The sequence below is a fragment of the Coenobita brevimanus genome, chromosome 98, assembly GCF_032717465.1.
Source record: "Coenobita brevimanus isolate Jiangsu-jjx chromosome 98, ASM3271746v2, whole genome shotgun sequence".
Classification (NCBI taxonomy): Eukaryota; Metazoa; Arthropoda; class Malacostraca; order Decapoda; family Coenobitidae; genus Coenobita; species Coenobita brevimanus.
In genome coordinates this window covers 18,664,345-18,681,292 of record NC_137051.1, presented here as the reverse complement: position 1 = coordinate 18,681,292, position 16,948 = coordinate 18,664,345, and the positions used below count along the sequence as shown (strand labels likewise).

At 51.6% G+C, this 16,948-nt stretch overlaps 1 protein-coding gene across 1 annotated transcript in view; it reads left to right on the top strand.

Moving 5' to 3' along the window:
- LOC145414252 (5-phosphohydroxy-L-lysine phospho-lyase-like) overlaps positions 1 to 16,948 on the top strand; it is a 140,831-nt gene that overhangs the window by 35,597 nt on the left and 88,286 nt on the right. The window contains exon 2 of the mRNA XM_080283850.1: positions 14,399 to 14,517. Within this exon, the coding sequence (XP_080139976.1) occupies positions 14,399 to 14,517 (119 nt within the window). The remainder of the gene's footprint in view (positions 1 to 14,398; positions 14,518 to 16,948) is intronic.

The window sequence follows — 16,948 nt, the reverse complement described above, 5'->3', positions numbered from 1 at the left end:
GATACGATCTGGGACAAGGTCAGGCAAAAGTGAATAGTACATTAACTAAGGTCAGGAGTCCTAGGGCAGAGAAATCAAGCACTGTCGCTTGTGGGAAGTCTAGACTTTATCTGTTAGGTGGAGTTCCGTGCACTGGGGTCGAGGCACGTTTATCACAGTTGGGCTGTCTACTTCGTTTGTCTGTTACGCTGTTAATTATTACTTTGGTTCTAGGAGCTCTGATTGATCTTAGCACGAGGCTGCATCACTGTGATGGGATTACATTCACTCAGACAGATACTTTATTCACTGCTCAGCCATGTTCACTGTCTCACGGTTACCTTACCTATTCCACCTCTTTTACGTTAACACCGACAGGTTTTACTTCTGACTTCCCATATTTTTTAGTAACTCACTGTTCTGCCCTCGCTTCACTGTATCACTTTTACTGTCATTCACTATCGGGACTGGGTGTGGTGGCGGTCAGGTACAAGGGCGGTGGGAACAGCTCAGCCTGACTACTGACGGGGCTGAGTTCCGCCAGGGGCCTCCGTATTCAGGGGCCACAGGATCACTTGTAGGGGTGTCCTCTCTTGTCCGGGACTGTGGGTGGCGAAGGGCTCCGAGCTCTTAGGCCTCAGGGCTGGAGTCTGGCCCTCTGGACCGGGGCTGAACAGCTGCCCGAATCATTTGCTCTGGAGCCTGATGGAGGATGAGGGTCTCTGGCATTGAGGTGTGGGGATGTCCTGTCCAGGGATCCTGGAGGCGGTCTCGAGATCCTGCAGGCTGCAGTCTCCGGTGGTCAGTGACACCGTCAGGGGCGGGCTGCGGCGTCAGCCTCTGTCGGGGTCTGTCAGGCGAGGCCTCTCAGGGACCGGCTGTAGAGAGAAGAGCCCGGTGGTGGTCACAGGGCCTCTCCAGCAGTCCTCCAGGCTAGGACCTCCCTCTGGGTAGTAGTCTCATGGAGGGGAGGCAGCACCTGACGGAGGAGCGGCTACCGGCTGTCTCCTCTCGTAGGGCCAGACTACTGGCCATGGCCTTCTAAGGGCATGGCTACCGGCCGTTGCAAAGGCCAAGATATTGGCCGTGGCCTGAGTGGGGGAGCGACTACAGGCCGACTCAAGGGCACCTTTGGAGCAGCTGCCGGACATCTGATGAAGGTGGGAGTGGCTACCGGCTGTCTCCTGATTGCCTCCGGTGCAGCTACCGGCCGTCTCTAGGGCACCTTTAGAGTGGCTACTGGCCGTCTCCTGATGAAGACGGGAACGGCTATTGGCCGTCTCCTGATTACCTCCAGAGCAGCTACCACCTGGCTCCTGATTACCTCCAGAGCGGCTACCGGCTGTCTCCTGTAGGAGGGTCGAGCAGCTACCGGCTATCTCTTGTAGGGCACCTTCAGAGCAGCTACCGGCTGTCTCCTGATTACCTCCAGAGCGGCTACTAGCCGTCTCTTGTAGGAGGGTTGAGCGGCCACTGGCAGTCTCCTGTAGGAGGGTCGAGCGGCCACCGGCCGTTTCTTGTAGGGGACCTTCAGAGCGGCTTCTGGCCGTTTCCTGATGAAGGTGGGAGCAGCTACCGGCTGTTTCCTGTTTACCTCCAGAGCGGCTGCAGGCCGTCTCCTGTAGGAGGGTTGAACGGCTACCAGCCGTCTCAGGGGTGCTGCCTGGAGCTAGAGTAATAGCTCCACCCTGATCCTGTTGGCGGTTGGCTCGCCCGGAATGAAGTATCTTTTTCCTGCTATGGTGGCGGCGGGCGAGTTCCGGGTCATAGGGGTGCGCAGCATGGGCGGACTTATGTCCCTGTCACCCGGAGTCAGGTCGCACTTTGTTTGCCTCTCCGTAGGCTCCTTCTGGGGGTGTTGAGATCCCCTCAGCAAAACTATTCAGCATTTCAGGCGACGTGCTTGAAAGCGTACAACAAGGAAGAAAGGTTGCTGGTTCCTTGAAAGCAGTGATAAACGGAAGTGAGCATGGAAGTGAAAAAGTTACTACATGACAGTACCGTGATACCAACTCTATCGTATGGAAGAGAAGCTTCGACCAAGTTGGAGGGACAGAAGTCAAGAGTAAGAGCAGTGGAAATGAGTTATTTGAGAGGAGCATGTGGAATCACATGGAGAGACAGACTGACAAATAAGGAAGTTAAGAAGTGTTGTGGTGTGGATGCGGATGTGATAAGAAGCATTAGGAGAAACACTGAGGTGGTTTGGCCATGTGGAGAGGATGGAGAGTGAGAGACTGACGAGGAGATTGTATACAAGTGAGGTGGAGGGGGGGGAGGGAGGGGGCAGCCAAGGATGAGATGGAGGGAAGGAGTCGAGAGGTATATGAGGGAGGGGGGTGTGAGCTGGGACTCTATCGCACTGAGCTGGGAGCAGGGCAGTGAAATGGCAATTTGTTTGTGGCTACCCCTTAAGGGTTGGAGGCGTCTGGCAATAGACAGATACAGAAATATCTTACACAAATATTACCACAGAATCATTCGTGAAAAGTGATTTGTAATAAATTTAGTACTGAGTCAGCATGAATTCAAATCACTGAGCTCTGTGGTATGGAGAGGCTATCTCCGCAGGGAGCGTGTTACTTTGGCCGCCTCATTGAAATACCCGCACTCGTTGCCTCCTTGGTAATACTGTTCTCATCTTGCTGTTTCTCTTTTGCTGTTGCTTACATAAGCTGAGCAGTAGGCCATGGCACTATATTTTAGCTCTGCAGTGGACCATGGCATCATATTTTCTGAATTCATTGGGCGTCGGGTGTAGTGCAAAAACATCATCAGCGCCGCTCTGGGATCCTGGTGATATGCACACAAACTACGCGTGGCTGTACCAATGAGAAAGCCTCTCCATACTACAGAGCTCAGGGATTCAAACTTCTGGTTATTCCGCTAGGAATCACGCCCTCACCCCCCACCCCCTTTTTCGACTTTTAATTCTTTCGATCCGATGACACTTTTATTCTATCTCCAGTCGAGTTTATTAAGTTCGACTTTCCGAACTGGAGGGGTTAAATGTAGCCCCCATTAACCTCTACACTACCAGAGGTCTATTGTAAGCTGATAAAGTCATCTGGTGCTAGCATGGATAAAATGATGAAACAAGGCATTGCGCTGAAGTGGCTAACCATTACTGGGACAAAAGGCATATGGTAGGTCTGTCATATTCCTCCCTGATATCAAAGAGAACAACTGAGCCCTATAATATGGAGGAGCTTCCTCAGGGGTAGCGCCGCATAGTTTGTGTGCCCGTCGCCATGGCCCCAGGGTGGCGCTGATGTAGTGGCAGCCATGTTTAAGCACCTTGCCTGACGCTTGTGGCCCTACGCCTTTTGAAATCAGCCAACGAATCCAGAAAAGATAGTGTCATGGTCCACTGCGCAGCTTACGGAAGCAACAGCGAAACAGACAGCAAGCTAAGAAACATGATGGAGGCGATGAGTGCTGTGTTTCAATATGGTGGCCAAAGTCACATGCTCGCTGTGGTGATAGCCCCTCCATATTACAGAGTTCAGTGAAGAGGACCTTGTCTGTGGACCGTCAGGCTAGGAATATTAGCCGGCAAAGTAGTTTGAGAAGCAAATTAGGTGAATATTTGGCCACCATTTGTCCCCGCCTGTACCGTGCCATATGTTTTAGTAGGATACTATAGGCCTTCAATAATGCAAATAGGTTTTGGCGGAAATATGGTGTTCAGTTAGTATGCTGTTACAAGTTAGGCTTCACGGCACGTTTTTATTAACGATTTTTGCCCTGCTCCTTCACAGGTTTTTTTTTTTTTTAATTACCGACATACTTTGTATCAATAACATAAGAGATTATACTGAGGTGTAATGAGCAGAATAATCAGCTGAGAGAAGTATTATTAAATCTGTACAACCACTTAAAAGATGGTCCGAATTTTTTTGTTTTTTACGGAAATATGATGATGCTAAGTCTGGGTGGGATATCATAACTGAAGACGTAAGAAGGATGTTATTAATGAGGAGGACAAAGGAAAGGGGGGGGGGGAGTGAAAGATGGAGCAAAAAATGGAAGACAGCGGGGGTGGGATTATATGAGAGGGGGATTGGAGGTAAGAAAAGACAAGATAAAGGGCGTGGTGGATGGAAGGGAAGGGTGATGGGTGTTGAACGGATGGGTGGTATGGGAAGGGAGGCAGGGGTGATGGGTGTTAGAGGGGAGGGTGATGGGGGGAAGGAGGGTAGGCTGGTGACTGGTGAGGGATGTTTGATGGGGAATGGAAGGATGTGATAGGGGAACAGAGGTAGAAAAAGGGGGGCGGGGCGCTGTAGCTAGGTTAGGGAAGGGAATCGTAGTTGCAAAAATATTGGGCAGTAGGGGAGAGGAATAATACTGGAGAAATAACTAGTACAGGAGAGTGGGGAAGAAGGGGAGAGGCACTGCAGGTGGCTAGGGGGTTTGGTGGAGGCTATTCACACTATAAGCCATATGGCATGCACATCAGATAGTTAAGTCAAATTTTCATGTGTATGGAGTCTGATTGTTATGCTGGGTGTTTTTAGGTCGACTTCTTGTCCTAGAAACACTAGTTATTGAGCCGGGGTTCTCTTTCAAGACCGGAGCTAGAACGCACTAAGGGAGGAACAGGACATTAAAACTCTGGGCAACAACCTTACACATATATTATCTTAAATTCTACACACAGTATACAAAATGAGTACAACACGGTACACTATTCAATCACAAAGGCACTAGGTAGACTACTGTAGAGGGTTCCAACTGGGCTGCTGAAGTCCTTGGCTCTACAGGTGTCGGCCAGGTGTAGGAGGGATCCTGTCAAGTGTTCCTTCAGGGGACACAGGACAATCCTCAGGGACAATGTCATCTTCTGTGGGCTGCTGGGCGGCATAGTGAGAGGCCCTTCTCTCGTGAAGGTTTGAGGAGGGGTCTGGCCCTTGGGGCCCAGGCCAAACAGGGAGAGCAGGTGCGCTTGTCTGCGCCCACCCTGGGGAGGAGGTCGCCATTGTCTGGGGCTGGAGAGGTTGCACCCCAGGGTTGCAGGGGCACCTTTGGAAGTCCGGCGGCTGGGGTCTCCCTCTCATTGGGCTGCCATCAGGGGTAGTCTGTGGCATCACCCTCAGCGGGAATCCGTCAGCTGGTCGTCTTCCCCGGGCGCTGGCTGAACTGCATGCACTCCCGGGGTCACCACGGAGCCTTGCCAAACCTCCTCCAGCCAGGGAAGTTCCTCCTGGGGACTGCCTCTCTTGGGAGAAATGGAAGGGCATCCCACTTGGCTACCAGAGGGTTGAGCCGAACAAGGGTCATCCTCCGCAGGAAAAGTCACAGGAGATGAGAGATGTTTGGTGGGATGTCTCTCCCTGGCACGGCTGATGGCCATTGCTGAGGTCCTGTGGGCAACAGGAGGAGGGTGACTGATGGCCGTCCCTTTCCTGTCGGTGCAGCTGAAGGCCGTCACCGGGGCCCGACATCCTGATAGGACCGTGGGCGAGGTGCAGCTGATGGACATCGCCTGTCCACAGGTGCGGCTGAAGGCCGTCACTGGTATCCTGTGAGGGGAGTGGATGGCAGTCGGGGTGCGGCTGATGGCCATCACCTGCCTGCTGGTGCGGCTGGAGGCTGTCACCAAGTCCAGCTCCTGGAGGCAGCTGCAGAAGGAGAGGGGGTGGTACCGTCTCTCCCTGAGTGTGGCTGAAGGCCATCACCGGTTTCTGCAGGGAAGGGGGGTTTTGCAGCGGTTGAGCAGCTGATGGCCGTCACTGGCTTTGTGCGGCTGAAGGCTGTCACTGGTTTTGTGCAGCTGATGGCTGTCACTTGGGTGCTGCTTGGGACTGAAGAATCAGCCACATCCCAAACCTAGTGAGGGCTGGTCTGGCTGGAGGGTAATCGCCCGGACTGCAAAATCCTCGCTGGGTCTGTTCCGGGGAATAAGGGTGCAAGGTAGCCAGGGACATACAATAGGCCCACATTGCCTGGGCAATGCACGTGCCCTCAGAGCCCCTCTGTGGTCCCCTCCTGGGGGAGGTGTCATCATGCCTTGGTGGTGTTCTGCTGTTATGGTGGGTATTTCACGATAGTCTTGGGGGGAAAAGTCACTTCTCCATGTCTGGAGGTAGTAGGTCTCTGTGGTGGTGGTGCTGTAGGTTGGTGTCAGGTGCTGGAGGAGGGTGGTCCAATGTTGGGTGGCTAGGTCCAGCTCCTGGTGATGGGCATAGGTGACGAATAGGGTGGAGGCCTGAGGTGTTTCCTGGAGGAGGAGTCGCAGGAGGTGTTGTGTCCCACGGACGCATTGTTTTCTTCCATAGGTCGCAGCCCAGGTGACACGCTGCACCTTCATGGCTGGTGGTGGTTGGTGTTCATTGTGTCCTAGGTGAATGCTGGCGACCGGTGAGGTGGTGGGGGTTTTATGCGGCCGTCGAGGGCAGGTGCGGCTCTTTTCCGTGGGGATAGGGGCTGGTGGAAGTTTCCACTGGGCCTCGTGTAGTGTTAGTGTTATGGGGGCCATGCTGGGTGTGTGTGTGGTAGGGGAGGTTTGTTCTGGTGGTGTTGGAGAGTTTGGGGGGCTGGGCGATGGCGTGGTGGAGTATCTGGCCAGTGGGCATGAAAGGGCCAGAGCTGGTGGTGGTGGTTTTGAGGATGGGTGTGGGTGGTGAGGGGGGATTGCAGCCTTGTGATGTCACAGTTGGGCGTGCTGTCCGTGTGTTTGGTGATGGGATGGCGCGGGTGGTGGTAGGGGGCTGTGCTCGTGGTGTGGGGTGGGTGGTGGGTGTGGAGCAAGGTGTAAGGGGTGGGGGGTACAGTGCAGGTGTGGGGGTGGCAGCAGGTGGGGTGCAGTGCTGGGGACATGGTGGAGTGGTCGGGGGTGGACTCGGGGGCCCCTGGGTTGGGTGGTTGTATTTGCGGCGGTGGTGAGGTGGTGGGAGATGAGGTGTGAGGTTCGTTGGGGGAGTGGGCTGGAGGGGAAGGAGTGGGGTAGGATGGTAGGGAGGAGGATGGTGTGATATACTGTAGCAAGTGTATGAGTCTAACGGGGGGTCCAGAGTGGCAGGCAGTGGGGAGGTGGTGTGGGTGGTGGGGGGAGGGGTTGTGGTGCGGGGTGGTGTTGGTTAGGAATGTGCGTACATGGTGATTCCGATAAGTGCATGGGGTGTTGCGGAAATCTATGGTGACCTGGTAAGGGTTTGGGGTGCGAGTGATGATATAGGGTCCCATAAACCATGGGGAGACTTTGTTGGGTGTGGGTTGCTTCACCACTACTACCGAGTTACCTGGTTTGTAGGGGTTGGAGGGAGTGGCGTCTGGCTGTAGGTCTAGATTTTTCTGCAGGTGGTGCAGTTGCCTCTTGAGGTGGTGTAGGGGGTCAGACATGGGGGATATGGAGGAGGGTTGGAGGTGTTGTCAAAAAGGCAGGAGGAGGGGGACCTCCCCGAATACCCATTCATGGGGGGAGACGCTGTCATCTCACGGGCAGGAGTTTATTCCCCACTGTACAATCTTGATGTGGGCTGGCCAGTCCTCATTCTTGGTCTCTTCTATCCGGGCCCGCACCTGGTTCAAGAGGGTGCAATGGCTCCTCTTGCATATTCCATTCCCTTGGGGCCAGTAGGAGGAGGAGTGCGAGATGCGGTAGCTGAAGATGGTAGCGAGTTCTTGCTGCATGGAGCTGGTGAACTTGGGGGCGTTGTCTGAGTACAGGGCTTAGGGAATCCCAAAATACGGGAAGACGTGGCAGACGAGGGCATCAGCCACGGCGAAGGCATGGTGTTCCTTTGCCGGGCAGGTGACAAGGAATTTTGAATACATGTCCACGAAGGTGATAATTAACTTGTTGCCGGATTTGGGTGGTAGGGGGCCTACTATGTCCACGGATAACAACTGCCAAGGCTTGTGAGCAGTGATGCTCCCCGACAGGCCAGATGTGCAGGTGGTGTCCTTGCCTAGCGCGTAGGCCTAGCAGGACTGGGTCACTTGTTTGACCAGGTTGGAGGGGTTAGGGGTCCAATAGGCATCATTGAATACTTGCAAAAGTTTCTTAATGCCCAGATAAATCCCGTTGTCGGAGTAGAGGTGAGTCATGGCTTCTAGGGCAGTTTTGGGGTTGAGCACTACATGCCCCGACTGGGTAAATGGGTGGTTGCCCTGCTGGTGGAGTTTGGAGAATAAGCGTGGCAGTATCCAGTGGGGGTGATCTTTGTTGCCATTGTTGTAAGAGATCTGGTTCGACATGGATGAAGTTAACTGGCAGTCGGGACAGGGTGTCGGCATTGGTGTGTAGTTTGCTGGGGTGATTGGAAATTTCGTAGTTGAACTCCTCGAGAGCTTCCCTCCACCTAATGAGTTGGGCACTGTGCGTGTTGGACTGGCGTAACCATTGGAGTGACTGACGGTTGGTGATGATGGTGATGTTTGTACCTGACAGGTAGGCTCAGAAGTGTTCCGGTGCCCATTCAATGCCTAAGCACTCTTGTTTGGTGGCGGCATAGTTCCTCTCGGCTTGGTTGAGGGTGCGGCTGGTGCAGGCAAGGATGTGCTCCTGTCCTTCCTGCACCTGGGCAAGGACAGCGGCAATTGCTACTAAGGACAAGTCGGTATATAGACGGAAGGGCAGAGTGTAGTTGGGGAATGCGATGATCGAGGCAGTGATGAGTTTGTTCTTCAGTTCGTGAAATGCTGCTCTCCGTTCGTTGGTCCAGATAAAAGGCTCATCCTTTTTGGTCAGGTCATGGAGGGGCTTGGCGATGTCTGCAAACCCCTTCACAAAGCGCCGGCAGTACGAAGTAAGTCCTAGGAAGGCGCGGACTTCGTGGACATCTCGGGGTAGGGGAGGGTCTGCAATGATGTGCAGCTTGTCAGGGTCAGGCGATATTCCTTCCTTGGAAATACTGTGTCCCAGGAAGGTGACGGTTTGTGTAGCCAGAATGCATTTTGCAGGTCTGAGCTTGAGGCCCGCCTGGTGAATGCGTATGAAGACCTTCCTGGTGGAGGTGGTCGGCCCATGTCTGGCTGAAAATAATTACATCTTCCAGGTATGCCAAGCAGATTTCCCAGGTAAGGCCGCTCAAGACAGACTCCATTAACCTGGAAAAGGTGGCGGGGGCGTTACAGAGTCCGAATGGTAGGACGTTGAACTCATAGTGTTTCCCATTACTGGTGGAAAATGCTATCTTCACCCTGTCCTTGGGGTGTGCGGGGACTTGTCAGTATCCCGATTGGAGGTCCAAGGTGGAGAACCAGGAGGCTCTGTATAGCGGATCGAGGGAGTGGTCTATCCTGGGAAGGGAGGTGGCATCCTTAGTAGTCACGTTGTTCAGTCAGCGATAATTCATGCAAAAACGCATGGTGCCATCTTTCTTTTTGACCAGGACGACAGGGAAGGACCAAGGGCTGGTGGAGGGTGATACAACACCGGCATCGAGCATTTCCTGGACCTGCCAGTCTTCCTCAGCCCATTGTTTGGGGTTCTTCCGCCATGATGGTTGGCGAATGGGTGGTCCTGTGGCGTGTATCTCATCTGTCAGGTAGGTTGTGTGGCAGATATCAGTAAGACCTGACACAAATAGGTGTTGGAAGTCCAGGAGAAGTCGGCACAGGCTGTCTGCTTGGTGTGGTGAGAGGTGTTCAGGTAGTGTGGGTAGGGTGGCAGGGGAGGGAATGGGGGAGTGCACAGGACTCGGCCTCTTCCATCTCTCCCACCACTAATCCTTTAGGTAGCATGAGGGGGATGCTGGAGATGTTTGCTACTCGGACTGCTGCGATGTTGGGGGGAGGAAGGTGGGGGACAGTAGACAGGCTGAGAGGGTTCCAGGTGGCAGGTTGGGGGAGAACAGGACAGAGGCTCCAGTGGGCCTCTTCAGATGCAGCCAGGCCTCGTGCCTGGGGGGAATTGTTAGGGCGGAGGAGATGGCTGCTGGCAAAGTGGGGTGTGGAGGGGGGGTGGAGAGACGAGATGGGGGGCCAGGGAGATGGGGGTCTGCACGTGCAGAGGGGCTGAGGGAAGGGGTCCGGGGGCTTCTGGAACTGGAGACGTTGCTTGTGACAATCAATGTTCATGCGTAGCTTCTGCAGGAGGTCCAGTCCCAGGTAACCATCATATGCACAGCGGGTTGAGTCAAACACGATGAATTTGTGTTGGGTAGAAACTTGTTGGTGAGTGTCAGTGTGCAGGGCCTGGGTTTCCCCACATATGGGCAGGGGGTCATCTCCTGCATCCCCGAGATGAGCTGACGTAGGGAAAATCTGGCCAAAGGCCGACTTATGACGGGAGTGAAAATGGCTGTAGCAGCAATCTGGCTGCTCCCGTGTCAACCAGCAGCCTTGCTTTCATCCCATTCAGTCTCATCTTGTCGTAGACTGGGGGGCGGTATTTCTGAGAGGTGGCCCATGCCACCATGGGGAGGTGCAGGGGCGGGCCTAAAAATCCAGCGGCTGCGGGATCTCATCTTCCTCCGGCTCCGTTTCTCTGGGGTCGGTGCCCTTGGCTGGTAAGGCGTCATCCTTGGTGCCCTCATTATCCAGGGAGGACACTTTCCGTCATCCCTGGGTGGCTGGTCTGCACTAGGCAGCCTTTAGTTGCTCTCAGATGTCGTGAAGTGGACACCTGTGGCTGCAGGTGAACTCCCGCAGGCTGATAGAAATCAAGTTTGTGTTTTCTTTGGGGTTGGAGTGTTTGTTGGTGGGGTGTCCCCTGGGTAGGTTAGGTATGGATGGAGGGTTGGTGTGGGCTGAGGGCGTCCATGGTTTGTGGTGCAGTGCTGGTCTTTGGGTGGGGAATTTGCTTATGACGTTGATCTGCTGTGGGGTGGAGCAGGAAGCTAGGAGATGCCGTATCAATTTAAATGTCTTTATCTAGGTCTTCCATTGGGTCATGTATCATAAAATGTTCCTTGATAATACTGGGGAGGACCCTTAAATATGTGTTAAATGTATGTTGTTCCCCGGTTGCTGTATCAGTCTCCGGGTATGTGGCGGTGATGAGTCGCCTGGCCTGGATGAGTGTATCATCTAGGCTCCCGTCGTAGGTAAGACTGTTGAGCTGTGATAGTCCCACAACTCTTCCCAATGATGGCGTGATGGCCTGAATCACTATTTGGGTGAAATTTGCCCATGTCAGCTCCAGGATGATCTTGGGTGCGATACTGGTTACTGCTTTGTCCAGGAGAGGCAGGGTGACTCCTATTTTTTGTCTGTTGTCTTCAAACCCTATGTCAGGAGTGGTTTGATCATGGATAGGTATGTGTGTATATCATATTGTTCTGTGTCAAACTTAGGTAATTGCACGTGGGGTTTTGTTGCCATTTTGCCGATGTCCCTGTTTTGCTCCGCCCTGTATTCTGCCCGGGTCAAGAACCACCGCTGGCCACCAGTGATATGCTGGGTGTTTTTAGGTTGACTTCTCGTCCTAGAAACACTAGCTATTGAGCCGGGGTTCTCTTTTGAGACCAGGACTAGAACACACTACGAGAGGAACAGGGCATAAAAACTGGGCAACATCCTTACACTTATATTACCTTAAATTCTACACACAGTATACATTATGAGTACAAGTACAGCACAGTGCACTATTTAGTCACAAAGGCACTAGGTAGACTAGAGGGTTCTAACTGGGCTATTGAAGTCCTGGACTCTACAGGTGTCGGCCAGGTGTAGGAGGGGTCCCATCAGGTGTTCCTTCCTTCAGGGGACACAAGACAATCCTCAGGGGTGACATTGTCTTCTGTGGGCTGGTGGGCAGCGTAGTGAGAGGCCCTCCTCTCGTGGAACCTTGAGGAAGGGTCTGGTCCTTGGGGCTCGGGCCAAACAGGGAAAACAGGCGCGCTTGTCTGCGTCCACCCTGGGGAGGAGGTCGCCGTTGTCTGGGGCTAGGGAGGTTGCGCCCTGGGGTCGCAGGGGCACCTCTGGGAGTCCAGCGGCTGCAGTCTCCCTCCTGTTGGGCTACTGTCAGGGGTAGTTTGTGGTGTTGCCTCCAGTGGGAGTCCGTCAGCTGGTCATCTTCCCTGGGCACCGGATGAACAGCACACACTCCTGGGGTTGCCACAGGGCCTCGCCAAACCTCCTTCCAGCCAGGGAAGTTCCTCCTGGGGGCTGCCTCTCTGGGGGTAAATGGAAGGGCATCCCGCTTGGCTACCGGAGGCTTGAGCCGAGCAAGGGTCGTCCTCCGCGGGGGAAGTCACAGGGGATGAGAGATGTTTGGTGGGGTGTCTCTCCCTGGTGCAGCTGATGGCCATCGCCGAGGTCCTGTGGGCAACAGGAGGAGGGCGGCTGATGGCTGTCCCTTTCCCATCGGTGCGGCTGAAGACCGTCACTGGGGCTCGACTTCCTGACAGGACCGTGGGCAAGGTGCAGCTGAAAGCAGTCACCGGTGTCCTGTGAGGGGAGTGGATGGCAGTTGAGGTGCAGCTGATGGCTGTCACCTGCCTGCTGGTGCGGCTGAAGGCCATCACCGGAGTCCAGCTCCAGGAGGCAGCTGCAGAAGGAGAGGGGCGATACTGTCTCTCCCTGAGTGTGGCTGAAGGCCGTCACCGGTTTCTGCAGGGGAGGGGGGTTTTGCAGCAGTTGAGCGGCTGATGGCCATCTCTGGGTTTGTGCGGCTGAAGGCCATCACTGGTTTTGTTCATGCTGCTTGGGACTGAAGAATCAGCCCCACCCCAAACCTGGCGAGGGCTGGTCCGGCTGGAGGGTAATACACCCGGATTGCAACGTCCTTGCTGGATCTGTTCCAGGGAATAAGGGCGCAAGGTAATCAGGGACATAGGCCCGTACTGCCTGGGCAATGCACGAACCCTCAGAGCCCCTCCATGGTCTCCTCCTGGAGGGGGGGTATCGTCATGCCTTGGCGGTGTTTTGCTGCTATGGCAGGTATTTCACTGATGATTTAACTGTCCATTGTGAGGTCTTATAATACCTTCTATTTTTTAAGTGTGCTGTGATATTACTAGCTGTTGTTGTTGATGTTTTAATATGCTTTGTTAACTATTTGATATAATTTTTCAGAAGTACAGTATTAACAAACTAATGCTTTATTTTTTCAGATACCGGTACATTAATGCTAATTATTTTCATTTCCTTATGAATGTCATGCCATTTTCATTAATGAAATAATGCCTGGTGGTAGGTGGTGGCAACCATCATCCATTCACTTGAAGTCGTGCTGCCTACTTCTTCCTTCACCTTTACCACTTTTTATGTGTCTGCCCTCTCTCTTCCACTTTCTCCCATCTTTCCTGTCACTTTTTATTACTCCTTTTTCATTTTCAGGTGGCTTTATATTGAGTGGCAAGCCAAATGGTTACACTGCTGGGGGATAACCATATAATCAACCCATACATATTCCTTACGTGTCAGCAAGTGGGTTGGTGGAGGGTTAATGCCCCTCCCCATCAAACAACTGCAGTAACCCAAAGACAAACGACCACCCCTTACGGGATTATGGCGTCTGGCTATAGACAGATCGTTAGACTTAATGCCTGATTTGGGTGGGATGGTGTAACAGAATGAGTAATGGCACTATAAGAGGTGTGAAAGCAGACACAGTATGATGGATAGGGCTGACCAGGCTGTATTCGAGAGTTATAACATAGAGAAAATGGGTGATTAAGACTGATATACAATATATCACACAGATAGGAAGCTGAGGGAATGAGAGGAGAGGCCAAGGTGAAAAGATGATGTGAATGTTTTTAATCAGAGATCTACAATAATTGCCTATGAGGGTGAGAGGTATATGTGAAACACATCAAGCTGGAATGAAGTGCATGCTGTGTGAGGGAATGACAGATGAGAAGTAAATGCAAGATGTTAAGTGAGTACTTTAGTACAGCCCAGTTCTGGATGTTTCAACTTGCTTTGGTGTAGATGATCATATACAGAATGACAACTGGGAGATCGAATGTGAGTTACTGTGGTTTCTATTATGATAGCTAGGAGACTGAATGGGAGTCACTGTGGCTGCTTCCTCCTGCTTTCAAATTCTACCCCATTGAATCTGTTATCAGTATGTAAATCAGTAAACACATGCAGTATACATAATTATTTTCTGACAGATGGTGCATACTATGATAAATTAATGCCAGAATACATGCATTTTCATTGACATTTGAAGGACAAATTATACTCAGTGAGAGTTTAAGAATATTAACGCCAAACAATGGTTAATGGTAGATTTTCTATCTGTCTACCTATAGCCAGATGCCATAATCCTACAAGGGGTGGCCATCTGTCTTTGAGTTAGTGGTTTTACAGGGAGGGGCACTAACCCTCTGCCAACCTACTTGCTGACACGTAGGGAACACGTATGGGTTGGATGTATGGTTACCACCCAGTGTTCCTGGCAGCACTACATTAACTGAGTGGATGATGGTTGCCACCATGTACCACAATGGTGGTAGATTAATGTCTGAATATTCTGAAAGGTGGCAATTGATGTAAATTTTGTGTTTCTCTGCAGTAAATCCTTCCGCTTGAACCAAGAGCAACGGCCTCTGAAGATTGTCCGTGCCAGCTACCAGTACCTTTATGATAATGCCAATGCAGAATACCTCGACTGTGTTAATTCAGTCTCTCATGGTAAGGAAAACTGATGATGATGATGATGATGATGATGATGATGATGATGATGATGATGAGAGAGAGAGAGAGAGAGAGAGAGAGAGAGAGAGAGAGAATGCAGTACATGTAAAGTACTTATAATAAATTCCCAGTCTCTTCATGCTGCGAAACAACCCTCAGCCTGTTGTCTTCTTGACCCCTTCAGCCCAAGTACAGTATGTAATCTTCATTATATTCTTGCTGTCATCAAATGATCTTACGTAGCCACTGAGAGACTTTTTGAACTGGAGGGGTTAGATCATTTCTTTATCCATTTACAAATTTTGTAGTCAGGGAGGTTTCCTGCATCTCTAATTAAACTCATCTTTTCCTCATTAAACACTCCACTCGTTCTTACTGTGGCTTTCTTTTCAATATATTAACTCTGTGCAGGGGCTTACGAGTAAATGCAGATAAAATAAAAGTTATGGTATCTTGTGCTTGGGGCAGTACTGTCAAAGAAGAGGGGGAGTAGCCATGTACGATTTGCCAAAAGGGCATGGGAAGTAATTCCATCTTGTGCAGTGTTTGCAATAAGTGGGTGCATAAGAGATGTAGTGCTATTAGAGGTAGACTGTGAGATAACACTGATTTCATATGAGTGGTGTGCTGAGGAGAGCATGTGGAGATTGCCAGGTGAGAAAGGACTGAACTTGCTGGTGAGTCTCTTAAGTGTGTGGATGAGTTTTATTATTTGGGAGACATGTCATGTGCTGGAGGTTGGGCTGTAGCTAGCTCTGTGGCTAGATTGAGGCATGGTTGGAAGAAGTTCAGGGAGCTGTTGCCTCTCCTGACATTGAGAGGGCTTTCCCTCCGTGCTAAGGGATCTTTGTATGCAGCATGTGGTAGGAGTGTAATGCTGTAAGGTAGTGAGACCTGGGCTGTAAAGGAAGAGGATATTCGCAGGCTCAAACGTACAGAAATACAGCAGCAATGATTTGGTGGAAGTGCTGTGCATCCCTGAGTGTGAGGCCTGGGGGGGCTAGGTTTATGACGGAAGAGTTGAGAGGTAGGATGCGCCTGGAGTGTATTGGTGTTTTGATAAGGAGAGATAGATTGAGATGGTTTGGGCATGTGGAGAGGATGAGGGATGATAATTGGGTGCAAAAAGTGAGAAGTGTTAATGTCAGGGGTAGGGCAGCAAGAGGTAGACCGAAAAAGACCTGGGACAAGGTCACTGAGTGTGGCTTCAAGGATAAGGAACTAAATAGGGATGCTGCCAGAGATCGAGCAGCAAGGAGATCCGCCATCAGGTGACCAATGCCGATGCATACAAGCATGTTGGAGCCTTCAAAAACGAAACAAAACAGAACGAAGTATTACTTTCAACAGCCTATACCATAATCCATACATCTATCTATCTATTTCCAGATGCCTTAATCCCATAAATGATGGCCACGAACAAATCACGTCCATGTTGCCCTGTCCCCTGCCATTTCACTGCCCTGCTCCCAGCTTACACCCCCTCTCTCATATACCTCTCAACTCCAACCCTCCATCTCATCCTTGGCCTCCCCCTCCCTCTCCCCTCTTCACCTCACTCATATACATTCTCCTCATCAGTCGGTGGCTCAATCGGTAGAGAGGTGGCTTGTAGTCCCCACGGACCCGGGTTCAAATCCCCCTGGGGCAGGGAACAGTTTAAGGATTTGAATTTCATAAAAATCAGACTTTACTGATCTACCAGAAGACCCCCTGACATGTAAAAGTAGTCCTGCTAACCTGCTAATACCATTACACCAGTCCTGTATGAGACAGCCCTAGCATGTATTCAGTAAAGACGGTGGGTGTTAGCACAGAAGTGGTAACATGTAGAGGTGTGCGGTACGTAGGAGGGCTACTAGGCCTTGAAAACAGGCTGTGAAGCCTACGCCCAGAGTCGGACACATAAAAAAAAAAAAAAAAAAATCCTCTCCACATGGCCAAACCACCTCAATGTGTTTCTCCAAATGCTTCCTATCACATCCACATCCACACCACAACCCTCTTTCACTTCCTCATTTGTCAGTCTGTCTTTCCATGTGACTCCACATGCTCCTCTCAAATAACTCATTTCCACTGCTCTCACTCTTGACTTCTGTCCCTCCGACAAGGTTCAAGCTTTACTTCTATACGTTAAAGTTGGTATCACAATACTGTCATGCAGTAGCTTTTTTACTTCCATGCTCACTTCCCTGTTTCTTACCACTGCTTTCAAGCAACCAGCAACCTTTCTTCCTTGTTGTACCCTTTCAAACACTTCACCCTGTAAACTTCTATTCTTACTGATCACACTACCCAAGTACTTAACCCGCCCCGTCCCGTCAACGTATGGGTACGTTGCAACGTTTTGCATTTACCAGTCCCAGTGACGTATCGGTACGTCGTGCAATTGCAAAGTGCATAATTTCCACAATTTTCAGATTTCGCG